The sequence below is a fragment of the Oncorhynchus keta genome, unplaced genomic scaffold (assembly GCF_023373465.1).
Source record: "Oncorhynchus keta strain PuntledgeMale-10-30-2019 unplaced genomic scaffold, Oket_V2 Un_contig_3627_pilon_pilon, whole genome shotgun sequence".
In the NCBI taxonomy this organism is placed as follows: domain Eukaryota; kingdom Metazoa; phylum Chordata; class Actinopteri; order Salmoniformes; family Salmonidae; genus Oncorhynchus; species Oncorhynchus keta.
The window spans coordinates 41,444-58,179 of record NW_026287341.1 but is presented as its reverse complement, the minus strand read 5'-3'; the positions used below and the strand labels follow the sequence as shown (position 1 = coordinate 58,179).

Below are 16,736 nucleotides of genomic sequence, written 5' to 3'. Positions count from 1 at the left end.
ATCCAACTGCTAACAGATCTGTGCTTAGTAATGTCACTTGCAATTCAGCTCAGTTATTACTTGAAGTATTAGACCAGGGTCATTGGGCCGTTCTCCAGTAGTTTAGTATTTCCACTGTTCACATCTGGCAGCAAGACAAACAATTCATTTAGATTTCACTTTAATTATAGATGTTATTTACTTCTCTAACATGACACATTGGTATGATTGCAATATCAACAGCTCTGTATTTACAAATATAACGAGGCAGAATGGAGGTACATGAAAGTGTGCTGCTTTGAGTGAATTCTCAGATTCATCAAGAGAGAAGGGGTTGATGAGGAGCAGAGTAAGAGGGAAGAGGTCCAGCCACATCTGATCCAACTGGTTTGAGTCATGCCCATCCTGGATGACTGGGTTCTCAGACCCAAATGCATCTCCACACACATGACTTTTTTTTTAATGTAACAGAAAGGTATATTAGCCATTCAACTTCCCCTATCTCACGAATGCTGTTACTAGGTTGGTACAACTCGTTGCAGTGGCTTGCTAGATAGGAAGCAGAGTTAACTTTACAGAACAAACGTATTACACATTAAGAAATCAGGAGGATCTCAACCAAAACAAAGCTCCTTATTGCAGCACAGGCCTTTTAAATTAAATGGATTTTCTATTCTTATACCCTAAGTGTACAAACCATTAGGAATAACTTCTTTCCATGACAGACTGACCAGGTGAAAGCTATGATCCCTTATTAATGACACTTCAGTGTAGATGAAGGGGAGGAGACAGGTTAAAGAAGGAAGTTTAAGCTTTGAGACCAGACTTGTATTGTGTGTGTACCATTCAGAGTGAATGGGCAAGACAAAAGATTGAAATGCCTTTGAACAGGGTATGATAGTAGGTATCAGGCGCACCAGTTTGAGTGTCAAACTGCAGTGTTGCTGGGGTTTTCCACAGTTTCCTGTGTGTATCAAGAATGGTCCACCACCCAAAGGACATCCAGCCAACTTGACACAACTGTGGGAAGCATTGGAGTCAACATGGACCAGCATCCCTGTGGAACGCATGACACATTGTGGAGGCTGTTCTGAGGGAAAAAGGGGGTGCAACTCAATATTATGGAGGTGTCTAATGGTCTGTTTTGTATATCCATGTTTTTTTTAGCCATCACTGGCAACAGTGCATTCCTCAAAGACAGCAGACAGACCATACATTATGAGTGACTGCGCTGCTATCACACGGTTAGGAATCTGATGGACAGGAACATTAGGAAAATCTATGGAATACCCTGTTAAATTTGCCGCCCCGTTCGCTTTACGTACGGATCACGTACCCCAATCTTTTGAACATGTGGTCATTTAAGATGTAGAATTATATTTGTGGATGAATTTACTTCTGCCCGATGCCTTTTATGATATGCTTGAAGACCATTGCGCAACATTTTTGCACATTTAACACCATCCAAAAAACTACAAGCCTAAGAGGCAGTCACTTCCTGGTACTTCCAGAGCATATTTCCTCTTGGATTTGGGTTTTAGGCAGCAGGTATGAGTTATGACCACATTCTGTTTGAGTCTGTTTCAGTCCATTGTCTTCCACTGCTATGGAACTGATCAAGGATGAAAGGAGATCTGTGAAGGTAGATCTGGGGTAACCGGTCTTGTCCAGTGCCAGAGTAGGATACAGTAGACATCATCCCTCCAACACTCTCCCACCACCTGTCCCCATATCTGGTCTCGCCTTGCGGCTGTCTTCTAAGGGCATCATCTCTCTACCCTCGGACACTCGCCTCAGTTCCCAGTGGACCTTTTACCTTTCAGTATAAAAAAAAGAACCAGAATTACTGCATGTGTTTTCAAAACCAGCATATGACAAACTGTCCCTCCACCCATTGAAAGTGACAGCAAAACATTGATTTGAATTGGGATGTCTTTTCTAGTAAATATATTTATATGGTTAAACAATTGTGTGCATGCATGACCAGAAGTACGTGGACTCCTGCTTGTCGAAAAATCTCATTCCAAAATGTGGGCATTAATATGGACTTGGTCCCCCTTTGCTGCTATAACAGCCTCCACTTGTCTGGGAAGGCTTTCCATTAGATTTTGAAACATTTCTGCAGGGACTTTCAGCCATAAGAGCATTAGTGAGGTCAGGTACTGATGATGATGGGCGATTAGGCCAGGCTTTCTAATTCATCTCATAGGTATTTGATGGAGTTGAGGTCAGGGCTCTATGCAGGCCAGTCAAGTTCTTCCACACCGATCTCAACAAACCATTTCTGTATGGACCTTGCTTTGTGGACAGGGGCATTGTCATGCTGAAACAGGAAAGGGCCTTCCCCAAACTGTTGCCACAAAGTTGGAAGCACAGAATGGTCTAGAATGTCATTGCATGCGGTAGCGTTAACATTTCCCTTCACAGAAACTCAGGGGTCGAGCCTGAACCATCACAAACAGCCCCAGACCATAATTCCTCCTCCACCAGACTTTACAGTTGGCACTATGCATTTGGGTAGGGAGTGTTCTCCTGGCATCCGCCAAATCCAGATTCGTCCATTGGACTGCCAGATGGTGAAGTATGACTCATCACTACAGAGAACGCGTTTCCACTGCTCCAGAATCCAATGGTGGCATGCTTTACACCACTCCAGCTGACGCTTGGCATTGCTTGTGTGGTGATCTTAGGCTTGTCTGCTCAGCCATGGAAACCCTTTTCAGGAAGCTCCCGATGAACAGTTATTGTGCTGACGTTGCTTCTAGAGGCAGTTTGGAACTAGTAGTGAGTGTTGCAACCGAGGACAGACGAGCTTGTGTGGCCTACCACTTCGCGGCTGAGCCGTTGTTGCTCCTTGACATTTCCACTTCACAATAACAGCACTTACAGTTGACCGGGGTAGCTCTAGTAGGGCACAAATTTTACGAACTGACCTGTTGGATATGTGGCATCCTATGACGGTGCCACGTTGAAAGTCCCTGAGCTCTTCAGTAAGGCCAGTCTGTCTTCTGCCAATGTTGTCTATGAAGATTGCATGGCTGTGTGCTCGATTTTATACATCTGTCAGCAACGGGTGTCTCAAATAGCCGAATCAACTAATTTGAAGGAGTGTCCACATACTTTAGTATGTATGTAGTGTATGTATGCACTCAACTTTATACAGATGACAGTCACAAACCAGCTGACTGACAAACGGTGTGCCACGAACCAGTGTGTTCCGGAAACAGTTTATCCCACATATGCATGTGCACAAGTGGCAAAGGCAACATCATGACTAGAGTGTCCTTCCTGGTTTGTGACAGTCAGGTGAAGACATCATCACTAAAGTGTCCTACCTGGTTTGTGACAGTCAGGTGAAGACATCATCACTAAAGTGTCCTACCTGGTTTGTGACTGTCAGGTGAAGACATCATCACTAAAGTGTCCTACCTGGTTTGTGACTGTCAGGTGAAGACATCATCACTAAAGTGTCCTACCTGGTTTGTGACTGTCAGGTGGAGCTAAACAATTGTTTTAACTTGGTGAAGAAGCCCTGCTCCTGCTTGCTCTCTCCTACCTCCTCTTGCCTGTCCTGCCCTGCCTCAGGCTGCTTACCACTGCCCCCACCTGGTCAGAAACATGTACTGTGTGAGCCAAGATTTTACTCATAAAAGCATTGTCAGCTTTCATGAGCAGAGCTGGGACCTCAACTAATTGTAAACCAAATGAAGGGGAGCAGGTAAGTGTGCAGTCAGTGTGTAGGAACCGAGCGCAGAAACAGTGTGTGTGTGCCACTACCTGCAGTGGTGCTTGTGACACCATTGACTGTCCCCTCCACTTCAGTCTCATCCTCTGCGTAGCTCATGAGCAGAGCTTTCTGTCTGTCTGTCAGGATCCTGCTCACACACAACAGTGGAGATCGTGAGGAATGAGCATCTATCATTTGTCAGTAATTTACTACAGAGATGGCATCTAAAGGTGTACTGTGAGTAATTTACTACAGAGATGGTATCTAAAGGTGTACTGTGAGTAACTTACTACAGAGATGGTATCTAAAGGTGTACTGTGAGTAACTTACTACAGAGATGGTATCTAAAGGTGTATTGTGAGTAACTTACTACAGAGATGGTATCTAAAGGTGTACTACAGAGAGTAATTTACTACAGAGATGGTATCTAAAGGTGTATTGTGAGTAACTTACTACAGAGATGGTATCTAAAGGTGTACTGTGAGTAACTTACTACAGAGATGGTATCTAAAGGTGTACTGTGACAGAGTAATCTAAAGGTGTACTACTACACCAGAGATGGTATCTAAAGGTGTACCTGTGCAGTAACTTACTACAGAGATGGTATCTAAAGGTGTACTGTGAGTAACTTACTACAGAGATGGTATCTAGATGTAACTTACTACAGAGATGGTATCTAAAGGTGTACTATCTGGTATCTAAAGTGTATGTGAGTAATTTACTACAGAGATGGTATCTAAAGGTGTACTGTGAGTAACTTACTACAGAGATGGTATCTAAAGGTGTATGTGAGTAAGTAACTTACTACAGAGATGGTATCTAAAGGTGTATGTAGAGTTACTACAGAGATGGTATCTAAAGGTGTATTGTGCAGTAACTTACTACAGAGATGGTATCTAAAGGTGTACTGTGTGTAACTTACTACAGAGATGGTATCTAAAGGTGTATTGTGTGTAGTAAGAGATGGTATCTAAAGGTGTACTGTGTGTACTACAGGATGGTAGCTCTAAGAGGTGTATTACTGTGAGTAATTTACTACAGAGATGGTATCTAAAGGTGTATTGTGGTATCAGTAACTTACTACAGAGATGGTATCTAAAGGTGTATGTGTGTAGTAAAAGGTTTACTGTGTGTACACTACAGAGATGGTATCTAAAGGTGTATTGTGCAGTAACTTACTACAGAGATGGTATCTAAAGGTGTATTGTGAGTAATTTACTACAGAGATGGTATCTAAAGGTGTATTGTGATGCAGTAATTTACTACAGAGATGGTATCTAAAGGTGTATTGTGAGTAATTTACTACAGAGATGGTATCTAAAGGTGTACTGTGAGTAACTTACTACAGAGATGGTATCTAAAGGTGTACTGTGAGTAACTTACTACAGAGATGGTATCTAAAGGTGTACTGTGAGTAACTTACTACAGAGATGGTATCTAAAGGTGTACTGTGAGTAACTTACTACAGAGATGGTATCTAAAGGTGTACTGTGAGTAACTTACTACAGAGATGGTATCTAAAGGTGTACTGTGAGTAACTTACTTGGGGACTCGGACTTTGACGTGGACGTAGTGATCTCCGTAACCATAGCCACTGATCCGTGCGATGCCCTTCCCAGAGAGGAGGATCCTCTGGTCTGTTTGGATCCCAGCAGGGATCTACAAGAGGATTCACCAATCACAGTTAGTTACTGGCCATCGATCCATCACTTATGTATGTAGGTGTGTCACAGAAAGGTTGGTCTGTCCGTGTGTCTCTCACCGAGAGGTTGACTGTCTCATAGAGGCCCTGTGCCCGGGCCGTGCCCCCCAGTACAGCCTGAGCCACAGAGATCAGCACGTCAGAGTGGATGTCTGCGCCGTCCCGTCTGAACACTGGGCTCTTCTGGACCCGAAACGTGATGAACACCTCCTTCTTCCCCACAGGCATCCTGACCGTCTGACCGTCCTCAACACCTGCAAAGAGACAACACAGCCAGTCAACCTGGGTGTGCACACTACACAACTTTCAAAATCCTAACATTGCTGAGCCTCTCACATTAAACAACTGTCTTCCCTGTCGTTTTTTGTCTTGCCAACGTAGTGGTGCGCACTACACGATGTGGCACGGTACAGGGTCACACGATGTGGCACGGTACAGGGTCACACGATGTGGCACGGTACAGGGTCACACGATGTGGCACGGTACAGGGTCACACGATGTGGCACGGTACAGGGTCACACGATGTGGCACGGTACAGGGTCACACGATGTGGCACGGTACAGGGTCACACGATGTGGCACGGTACAGGGTCACACGATGTGGCACGGTACAGGGTCACACGATGTGGCACGGTACAGGGTCACACGATGTGGCACGGTACAGGGTCACACGATGTGGCACGGTACAGGGTCACACGATGTGGCACGGTACAGGGTCACACGATGTGGCACGGTACAGGGTCACACGATGTGGCACGGTACAGGGTCACACGATGTGGCACAGTACAGGGTCACACACTACACGATGTGGCACGGGGTACAGTGGCACACAGGGTCACACGATGTGGCACGGTACAGGGTCACACAGGGTCACACGATGTGGCACGGTACAGGGTCACACACACGATGTGGCACACAGGGTCATGTGTGGCACAGTACAGGGTCACACACTGTGGCACACAGGGTCATGTGGGCACAGTACAGGGTCACACACTACGATGTGGCACAGTATCACACACTACACGTGTGGCACAGTACAGGGTCACACACACGATGTGGCACAGTACAGGGTCACACACTACACGATGTGGCACAGTACAGGGTCACACACTACACGATGTGGCACAGTACAGGGTCACACACTACACGATGTGGCACAGTACAGGGTCACACACTACACGATGTGGCACAGTACAGGGTCACACACTACACGATGTGGCACAGTACAGGTTCACACACTACACGATGTGGCACAGTACAGGGTCACACACTTCACTTGGTCGTAAGGATTCTCCATACAGACATGCTGTCTCATGAAAACAATGATGCAATTAGATTGAGGCTGATTTGTTCTAGCTGTACAAACGTTTTCAGTCAGACATTCACACCTAGTTGAAATATCTAACGATTTGACACTTTGGCTTTGGTTAAAGGCAAGTACAAAGGCATATTAGTAGTTGTTATTATCGCTCCTGCTCGAGATTACACATTCTGGGTGACGCCATCATCTTACTGGCATCTTCCCTGGAGACCTCTCATTGGCTATTGCTGAACACCGTTCTCAAAACCTGTCGTTGTACATCTCACACTAGAAGAGCATTGCAGATTTTGTGCCGATAAAATCAAACAGGTTTGAAAATATCAGGACGTCTGGGACGCTCAAAGACGGGATCAGTAGCCCTCAGATTACATCTCTGACCCGCTCACGTTAAACCCACTCACATTAAACCCACTCACATTAAACCCACTCACGTTAATCCTGCTCACGTTAAACCCACTCACGTTAAACCCGCTCACGTTAAACCCGCTCACATTAAACCCGCTCACATTAAACCCGCTCACGTTAAACCCGCTCACATTAAACCCGCTCACGTTAAACCCGCTCACGTTTTATAGACGTTTCAAACATAGGAAGTGCTTCATCAGCATTATAGCGTTTTATAAACGTTTAAAACAGTTTAAAAGAGAATTAGAATATTAGTTTTGGGCCAGTAGCCAAAAGTTGGCTGGACCGAATCCCCAAGCTGACAAGGTAAAAATCTGTCTTTCTGACAGCCTCGCTACTGTATATAGCCTTTCAAACATAGGAAGTGTATCATCCAGCATTATAGCTGTTTTATAAACGTTTAAAACAGTTTATAAGAGAATTAGAATATTAGTTTTAGCCAGCTAGCTGTATATAGGCTGGCTACTGTATATAGCCTCTCTAGCTGACAAGGTAAAAATGTCTTTCTGTATATAGCCTCTCTACTGTATATAGCCTCGCTACTGTATATAGCCTCGCTACTGTATATAGCCTCGCTACTGTATATAGCCTCGCTACTGTTATTTTTCACTGTTGTTTTTATTTCTTTATTTACCCATTGTTCACCTAATACCTTTTTTGCATTGTTGGTTAGAGCCTGTAAGTAAGCATTTAACTGTAAGGTCTACAACACCGGTTGTATTTGGCGCACGTGACAAATCAACTTTGATTTGATAACCCACTGTTCCCCGGTAGGCCATCATTGTAAATAAGAATTTGTTCTTAACTGACTTGCCTAGTTAAATAAAGGTTGAATTTTAAAAATGAGAAAAGGAAGAGATTCAGGATGAGAAGGCTGCTCCTGGGTCTCTCTGTGGGTGCACATTAGAAAATGCATACTACGTTTAGATCAAGAATTGTTTTGAAAGATTCCAGATAAGACTGGGTAGGTATAGGAGTGAGAGTCAGTGTGTGGGTGTCTCACCTGCTGGGACAGGGACCCTTACTGTCTTTTTCTGTCTGGTCTGTCCGGTCCCATGACAGGAGTTACATGGGGTGGAGATCACAGTGCCTTTCCCATTACACCGACGGCATGTCGACCGCATCACAAAGGGGCCCGTGTTCACCGTCTCCTGTACAGGGCAAAACACACAAGCACGTGAGACAAGCACGTGAGACAAGCACGTGAGACAAGCACGTGAGACAAGCACGTGAGACCCGAACACTTCACGCCACACATCATGTCACCTACCATGCCAGAGCCGTTGCAGTAGTGGCAGTGCACAACCTTGGTGCCAGGCTCGCTCCCTTTGCCATCACATCGCTGGCAGCTGGCCTCAGTGTTGAACGCCATCTCTTTGTTGACCCCCTTGGCAGCTTGGGTGAACGTCAGCTCCATGATAAACTGGGAGGAAAGGAGGGACAAGAGATTCATATTAGATGTCTTTAACAAAAAGTTTACACTCCTAAAAAAAGTAATTGCTTCCTGCTTTTACTTCCTGGCATGGGCTCACTCAATATGACCTCACTGAACATTGACTTGAATGAGCAGTCAACTTCTGTTTGTGCTGTATAGCCAACTCATATGGTGGTTGTCATGCACAGACAGCACAAGCAGATCTGGGATTAGGCTAATCGTAACCCCTTCTCCAAACCCCTTGGTTCTAAAAGCAGTATGGCATCCCAACTACATACCTCCTGGGGCTGATCAAATACGGCATTGAAGTCGCCGAAGCCACGGCTTCCAGAGAACTCCCCAAAGATCTTGCGGAACAGTTCCTCTGGGTCCACGCTGTTGGCCTGTCCGCTCCAGTACTGCTGGTGTCCACCACCGCCCGCCTGGCTGGCGTCGAACCCTGCCACCCCGTACGTGTCATACTGCTTCCTCTTCACCTCGTCACTCAGCACCTGGGGGAGGACAAAGCAGGAAGTAAGATGCACTGTCCTCCAATAAGACCAGGCAGTTCCTTCATTGAGTCAAGTGGTTCTGATGTTTCGTTTACTTGATTAACTGACACTTTCTTCCAGAGTGACATCAAATAATACCAAGAAACCGGTTAGGAAAGTAACGAACTAGTGATTCCACAATAGCTACACAAGTCACAGAAATATTGCAATCCTTTAATCTAATTTTAGTTTCTTAAAAGGGGAAGCCCATTTTGAAGAAGGTCAGCCAAACCTCATAAGCTTCAGCCAGCTGAGCAAATTTCTCCTTGGCCTTAGGGTCTTCCTTGTTGGTGTCAGGGTGATACTTCTTAGCCATCTGAAGAGGGACAGCAACAAAAGTTATCTTTCAACCACTGTGGTGATTGGTGACAGCTAAGGACCAATACAGCAAGTCAACACTACACAGAAAGTGATCACACACACACACCTGATAATACGCTTTCTTGATCTCTTTCTGGGTGGCAGTGCGTGGTACCTCCAACACCGTGTAGAAGTCCTGTTTGTTGGAGGCTGGGGCACTTGTGTGGAAGGACAGTGTGCAGATGACATGGGGAGATTTAACACCTGGAACTACCAAGAAAGGGCTTGTGAGTAGATTACACCTGGCAACATGACTGTGGATTATAATTGTTGTCATCTATTTCGAAGGTAGCTACAGGCCTGTACACTCACAATTCATCTATAACACTAAGCAGGGCTCGACATATCTGAGGACTCAATCAAATACATAGTTAGCTGCTGTCTGTGATGATCAACTCTTGGGCCAATACATTTCTAGCAAACGTCAGTTGGCATATATAGCTAGCTAATCAGGGATCATGCAGATACAGCTAGTTCAACGCAATGTTCGACTGTACAGTTCAGTAGCTATTACTGACAGTCCGTTCAAGATCATCAGTGCTGTGACCTGACATTACTTTCCTTGCAATGGCTATGGAGCTGCAGGCTTGCTACAGTACCAAACAGCTCCAGCAATTTGAATGCGTATAAGCTAACTACTAGCTAGTTAGCTAGCCAGCTATGGGCTGAGCGAAGGTTAGTCTGTCTTTCAGTTGTATCGTTAGGAATGTTACCGTGGTGTCAATTTTGTTGTTGGAGACTGTCAGTTGTGTCCAAAAAGGTGAATGGAAACTACGAGAAACGCTAGCATCAAGCTAGCCTAGCTGGCTAGTGAGGCCGTCTCTGTGCACCCACCTGACAGCCCTCTCAATGTCAACGCATTCCCCGTGCCCCCACGCATTGCATTGCTTCCCGGACAGAATTTCTGTGCTCCAAACGTCGACAGACTTCTTGAGCCTCCATTGGAAGAAGGGGGCAGAGCACAACAAGCACGACGGTGACCAGAGGACACAGCAACTGTTATCCAACGTGTGGAGCAGCGAAGCGCTGAGGACGCCATCATTACTTTACTGCTGTTCCTCAGCGGGGACTGCGCATGTGCAAGTAAAGTTGTGTCACGGACATGCGCAGAAGAGTTGACTGTCAATAAATCTATTTTTTGTTTCAAGGTGTTCGCAAACTAACTTTCACTCTGTTGAAACATCTGTACTTGAGAAACTGTGGAATAGTATTTAAACAGTTGTATCCCATGTAGTCCGCTTCTTACTCACGGCAATTACGATTAAAAACAGAAACATTTGTATTTTACCGTGGTCAATCATCATTGATGAAGCTAAACAGGGGTCTGAGTCGATCGTCGATTGAATCGCTCACACAGTACAGCGAGTTGTGACAGTGCTGAACTCGAGAACTGTCATCTGAAAAGGAGTGTGCTGCTGAGTGCTCGCTCTTTTCGAATAGTATCAACAAGACAGAGATACCCGGAAGGCACGAAAGTTAATTCAGGGGACTAGAATGAATCGTTTCAAGACCTCCAAATTCAAAAACACCACCCCGAAGATCGCCAAGAAAGATGTAAGTAATGAGCGTTGCAAGAAAGCCTCGCCAGCATTGGTTTTTAGCAACGGTGAAGAAGACGGAATGGAGTTGTGTTTTGGGGAACGTCTGAAAATGTTTGGAGGAAATTGAACTTCCTGCATATCTGCTGCATCGCAAGAGTGTATTGGAGTGTATTGGTAGAGAAACAATAGTCTACGAAAACCAAGTGCAAACCGCGAAGGCTGCTAACGTGACCATGTTAACCATGTGGTTATTGTTATCTAGCTAGCTTTCAGCAGTCTATGCAAATTCCACGTTTGAAATTGACAGCGGTTCGTATTGGTCAGGATTGTCAGATGTTACAGATAGGCAGGCTGTGATGCCCATCATCACAGAATAGACACATTGTTTCGAATGTATCAGAATTCCTGCTCTCATTGTAACCGGTCATCATTCTACAATGTAGCAGCAATGCTCAGATTTGAGTTCTAAAGTGCACTGTACATACAGTGCGTATCCCTACGCCATTTAACAAAGCTCCTCTCTGTCAACCAATGACTGTAGGCTGTGAGTAAGATACACAGTAGTGGTGTCATGCCATCGGTGATGAAACATACCATTACTTGAATGCTTATTCTCCATGTAGCAAACCTCCACACAGTCTCACAGTGTGAGTGAGTTCCAGCTGCAGAGCGGATCTCTGATCCTGTTACGAGGACTGTCTCAGAAAAGCAACACTCAAAGCACCATCTCAAATGTTAGGAGCGAGGGAGAGGGAGAACTCCAAGGAGTGAGTGAGTGAGAATGGGCACCTTGTTCTCTTTATGCCTGGCTGCCTGTGGAGCAGTAATGTGTGTTTCCTGAGAGAGAGAAACTAGCTGTTTTGCTGGGCTGTCAGACACTGTCTGGGCTGCTAAGTGCTCTCTGTACCTTCCCTGCCGGAGCCCGCGACAGTGTTCAGGCCTGTTGTCTGACATGGTTAGCCCATAACGGTTTTGGCAGCAGTGGTATTGAAACACACAGTGCTCCTGCCTATGCCCTGTTGTTAGTGTTGTGAAAGGAGGTTTTAGAATACGCATCGCAGGGAGTCGCTCCCACTTCCTTAACATTCTGCTGATTCAACATGGAAGGCAGAGGGTGTGTGTAACAACATGCCCTCTGATACCCTCTTCCTTATTATGACAGTCTGAATCTTCCTTATTATGACAGTCTGAATCTTCCTTATTATAACAGTCTGAATCTTCCTTATTATAACAGTCTGAATCTTCCTTATTATAACAGTCTGAATCTTCCTTATTATAACAGTCTGAATCTTCCTTATTATAACAGTCTGAATCTTCCTTATAATAACAGTCTGAATCTTCCTTATTATGACAGTCTGAATCTTCCTTATTATGACAGTCTGAATCTTCCTTATTATAACAGTCTGAATCTTCCTTATTATAACAGTCTGAATCTTCCTTATTATAACAGTCTGAATCTTCCTTATTATAACAGTCTGAATCTTCCTTATTATAACAGTCTGAATCTTCCTTATTATAACAGTCTGAATCTTCCTTATTATAACAGTCTGAATCTTCCTTATTATGACAGTCTGAATCTTCCTTATTATGACAGTCTGAATCTTCCTTATTATGACAGTTAGTCTGAATCTTCCTTATAATGACAGTTAGTCGGAATCTTCCTTATAATAACAGTCTGAATCTTCCTTATTATGACAGTCTGAATCTTCCTTATAATGACAGTTAGTCTGAATCTTCCTTATAATGACAGTTAGTCTGAATCTTCCTTATAATGACAGTTAGTCTGAATCTTCCTTATAATGACAGTTAGTCTGAATCTTCCTTATAATGACAGTTAGTCTGAATCTTCCTTATGACAGTTAGTCTGAATCTTCCTTATAATGACAGTTAGTCTGAATCTTGGGGTGTTTGGAGAAGCAGTGTGTGTGTGCTCTGCCTGTGTATTTAAGTTATCCACAGTTTATTTTGGGATGACAATGAAGGGCATTGCACTTCAGCAGTGTGTGTCTAAAAGAGTGTGAGCTGCTATTCTCTTGTGTGGACTTGTCAAGGGAATGCTTAGGATCCCACTCAGTTGGATAGACTTGCATTTAAGTGAACAGCCAATAACTGAAACATTCTAATGGTTTTCTTGTCAAGGATAGCAACAATTCTGTTCGTCCCTACTCTATTATATTAGCGGAGGTCAGAAATAGCCTACTCATAATGACAGTGTCATCTTTTAGGCCACTGCGATCACCTTTGTTTTATCTGATGGCCAGTTGCTTAAGTCATCTTCCTAATGATAGCTCCAGTGTCCCACCACACCTACCCCTAATGCACTGTGAATTTCCCCTGTGTCCAGGGCTGGATCAGTAATGTCCGGGCAGGATCCTTCACCTCTCAGGGGAACCACATCAAATCCAGCACCAGGCTTGTGGCCTTCAACACTGACCAGGCTGGTAAGGATAAGACTGAGTCAGGACAACTATAGAACCATACTGTGCTTTCTTTTCTAAATGTCAGTTCCTGCATGATTCCAGCAACTATGGTGAATGTGGTATCCTTTTGGCCCTATAGCGTGATTCAGGCAACAGTGGTATGTGGTTGGGGTTCAACTAAGTATATTCTGTCTAGTCTCTGTTATGAGGAGTCATGCTGTCTGTCTCTGGTATATTTACCTGTCTGTGTCTGGTAAGTTCACCTGTCTGTGTCTGCGTGTGTCTGTTGAAGCAGGTATTGCCATCACAGAGCAGATATCTATATCTGTTTTGTTAGAGCAGGCCATATCAGTATGAAAGAGAGACTGTATAGATCATGCTGTCTGTCTCTTGTGTGTGTGTCTTGTCACCAGGTGGAGGAATGCTCGGCCTCACCTCTGTGGAACCAGGGTCTGATGGCAAGTGGACAGTGACTGTGATCCCATGTCATGCTGGTAAGATCCCTCTATCCACTTTTCATTCTTTTTTCCTGAGTGGCGCAGCGGTCTAAGACTCTGCCTCTCAGTGCTAGAGGCATCACTACAGACCTGGGTTAGATCCCGGGCTGTATCACAACCTGCCGTGATGGGGAGTCCCATTTGCCCAGCGTTGTCCGGGTTAATGGAGGGTTTGGCTGTCGTAGGCCGTCATTGTAAAATCCCTCCTTCACAAGCGCCAGACACTATCCACTCATCACAACTCTCTTTTTTTCTCTCTCTGTTGTTTTACATTTGTTAAAGCTGCAATATGTAACAATTTGGGCGACCTAAACAATAAACAAATTCATGTAGAAATGTGTACTATAGATCTGTCATTTGCATTTAAAGGAAGAATAAGAAGTAGATCTGTTCTATGTGAGCTATTTCTATGCTTCCCGTTAAGTTTTGTTTTCGTCTTTTGCTTGAAACAGCTGGAAATACAATATTTTTAGTTATGTAAAATGTTTCGCAGCGGTTTAGATGGTATAATGACTCTGTACACTACACTTGTTTGTTTTGTCACATAAACTGCAATTAAGTGAACTATTATAATTTTACCAACCAGGACATGGCGGAGCCATTTCTGCATCGTGCATCTTTAATATTTCATATTATTACCAAGAGTACGTTTTAGTACAATCCCAGATAAATTATTGTGCGGTCTGTCTGTCTTGCCAACTGCTATGGTCATTGTCACGACTCCCGACCAAAGGAGTTCGGTAGACAGTTACAACCAGATCTGGAACTAGGTGTAGTGAACATGAGTCAGGTACATGGTTGCCCATGGTCCCAAAAGGGAATTTCCTCTTGGTCTAAAGGGGTTTTTAACGTGAGAGACCAGGGTTAAGATGTTTCAACCTTTATCGAACTCACTCCCTTTTGTCTGCTTTTTTAACAAGACCAGTTTATTAAAGGTCCAGTCCAAAATGTGATTTCCTGTGTTTTATATATATTTCCACACTAGGAGGTTGGATAATACTCTGAAGTTGTGAAAATGATTCTAATGGCCTTTTAGTGTAAGAGCTGTTTGGAAAGACCACCTGGAATTTCAGCCTGTTTTGGTGGGGTGGCGTTTTGGCCTGTCTGGTGACATTATCAGGCGGGAAGTTTGTTCATTTACCAATAAGAAAGATGGTTCCAAACCTCTCTGCCAATAACCACTAGTTTTTAGTTTCCCCCTCCCCACTCAGACCATTCCCAGACTGTCCGAGCTAAATTCTTCCTTGAGAAATTGCTCTTTGTTAAGAAGCTTTTGTTTCTTTTTGACCATTTTAATTGAAACCAATCACAGTAAGCTACTTAATTGTTCCCCAGAAGTAATTTGATATTGTGACAAAAACTGCTGCATTGGACTTTTAACTTATCCAAGTGATCACAAGAGGAATGCCATTGTTCTCAAATAAACCCTTAAACCTGTGACCTAAATCTCTTGTTTGTCCTCCTCTCTGTCTCTCTCTCTTACTCAGATCTGACAACTGATTTGTTCTCTCTCTCTCTCTCTCTCTCAATTCAATTTCAATTCAAGGCATGGGCATGGGAAACATGTGTTAACATTGCCAAAGCAAGTGACGTAGATAATATCTCTCTCTTTCTCAGATCTGATAACTGATTTGTCCTCTCTCTGTCTCTCTCTCTCTCTGTCTCTCTCAGATAACTGATTTGGACTTCTCTCTCTGTCTCTCTCTCTTTCTCTCTCTCTCTCTCTCTCTCTCTCTCTCTCTCAGATAACTGATTTGGACTTGTCTGTCTGTCTCTCTCTCTGTCTCTCTCTCTCAGATCTGATAACTGATTTGTCCTCTCTCTGTCTCTCTCTCAGATCTGATAACTGATTTGTCCTCTCTCTGTCTCTCTCTCAGATCTGATAACTGATTTGTCCTCTCTCTCTCTCTCTCTCAGATCTGATAACTGATTTGTCCTCTGTCTCTCTCTCTCAGATCTGATAACTGATTTGTCCTCTCTCTGTCTCTCTCTCAGATCTGATAACTGATTTGTCCTCTCTCTGTCTCTCTCTCAGATCTGATAACTGATTTGTCCTCTCTCTGTCTCTCTCTCAGATCTGATAACTGATTTGTCCTCTCTCTGTCTCTCTCTCAGATCTGATAACTGATTTGTCCTCTCTCTGTCTCTCTCTCAGATCTGATAACTGATTTGTCCTCTCTCTGTCTCTCTCTCAGATCTGATAACTGATTTGTCCTCTCTGTCTCTCTCTCAGATCTGATAACTGATTTGTCCTCTCTCTGTCTGTCTCTCTCTCAGATCTGATAACTGATTTGTCCTCTCTCTCTCTCTCAGATCTGATAACTGATTTGTCCTCTCTCTGTCTCTCTCTCAGATCTGATAACTGATTTGTCCTCTCTCTCTCTCTCTCTCTGATAACTGATTTGTCCTCTCTCTCTCTCTCTCTCTCTCTCTCTCTCTCTGTCTCTCTCTCAGATCTGATAACTGATTTGTCCTCTCTCTGTCTCTCTCTCAGATCTGATAACTGATTTGTCCTCTCTCTCTCTCTCTCTCTCTCTCTCTCAGATCTGATAACTGATTTGTCCTCTCTCTGTCTCTCTCTCAGATCTGATAACTGATTTGGACTTCTCTCCGTTTGATGATAATCTCCTGGCTACCTGTTCTGCAGATGAAACGGTGAGGCCCTCCTGTCTCTCGGTCCTCATTCCTCTAAGGCCCTGTCTTCATTCCTCTAAGGCCCTGTCTTCATTCCTCTAAGGCCCTGTCTTCATTCCTCTAAGGCCCTGTCTTCATTCCTCTAAGGCCCTGTCTTCATTCCTCTAAGGCCCTGTCTTCATTCCT

At 44.2% G+C, this 16,736-nt stretch overlaps 2 protein-coding genes across 7 annotated transcripts in view; one reads left to right on the top strand and one right to left on the bottom strand.

Annotated features, from left to right (window-relative positions):
- Nucleotides 1-143: 143 nt before the first annotated feature.
- On the bottom strand, nucleotides 144-10,556 carry dnaja3a (DnaJ heat shock protein family (Hsp40) member A3a). Of its 4 annotated transcripts, none has more exons than XM_052508450.1 (11): nucleotides 10,293-10,556; nucleotides 9,526-9,662; nucleotides 9,331-9,414; nucleotides 8,847-9,059; nucleotides 8,404-8,556; nucleotides 8,137-8,284; nucleotides 5,469-5,662; nucleotides 5,250-5,365; nucleotides 3,757-3,854; nucleotides 3,456-3,585; nucleotides 144-1,795 (listed from the first exon to the last, which is right to left on the bottom strand). In XM_052508450.1, exons 1-10 carry the CDS (start codon nucleotides 10,498-10,500, stop codon nucleotides 3,470-3,472), a joined length of 1,467 nt encoding a protein of 488 aa, XP_052364410.1. In that variant the 5' UTR covers nucleotides 10,501-10,556; the 3' UTR covers nucleotides 144-1,795; nucleotides 3,456-3,469. The 4 variants fall into 4 exon arrangements, with proteins under 4 accessions (XP_052364410.1, XP_052364409.1, XP_052364411.1 ...); XM_052508449.1 differs by having other exon boundaries at nucleotides 9,526-9,668; nucleotides 10,293-10,554; XM_052508451.1 differs by having other exon boundaries at nucleotides 3,536-3,585; nucleotides 9,526-9,668; nucleotides 10,293-10,554.
- Nucleotides 10,557-10,614: 58 nt separating this feature from the next.
- coro7 (coronin 7) overlaps nucleotides 10,615-16,736 on the top strand; it is a 28,623-nt gene continuing 22,501 nt past the window's right edge. For all 3 annotated transcript variants that reach the window (XM_052508456.1, XM_052508455.1, XM_052508454.1), the window contains exons 1-4: nucleotides 10,615-11,012; nucleotides 13,344-13,440; nucleotides 13,833-13,913; nucleotides 16,501-16,571. In XM_052508456.1, coding sequence (XP_052364416.1) covers nucleotides 10,953-11,012; nucleotides 13,344-13,440; nucleotides 13,833-13,913; nucleotides 16,501-16,571 — 309 coding nt within the window. In that variant the 5' untranslated portion in view covers nucleotides 10,615-10,952. The remainder of the gene's footprint in view (nucleotides 11,013-13,343; nucleotides 13,441-13,832; nucleotides 13,914-16,500; nucleotides 16,572-16,736) is intronic.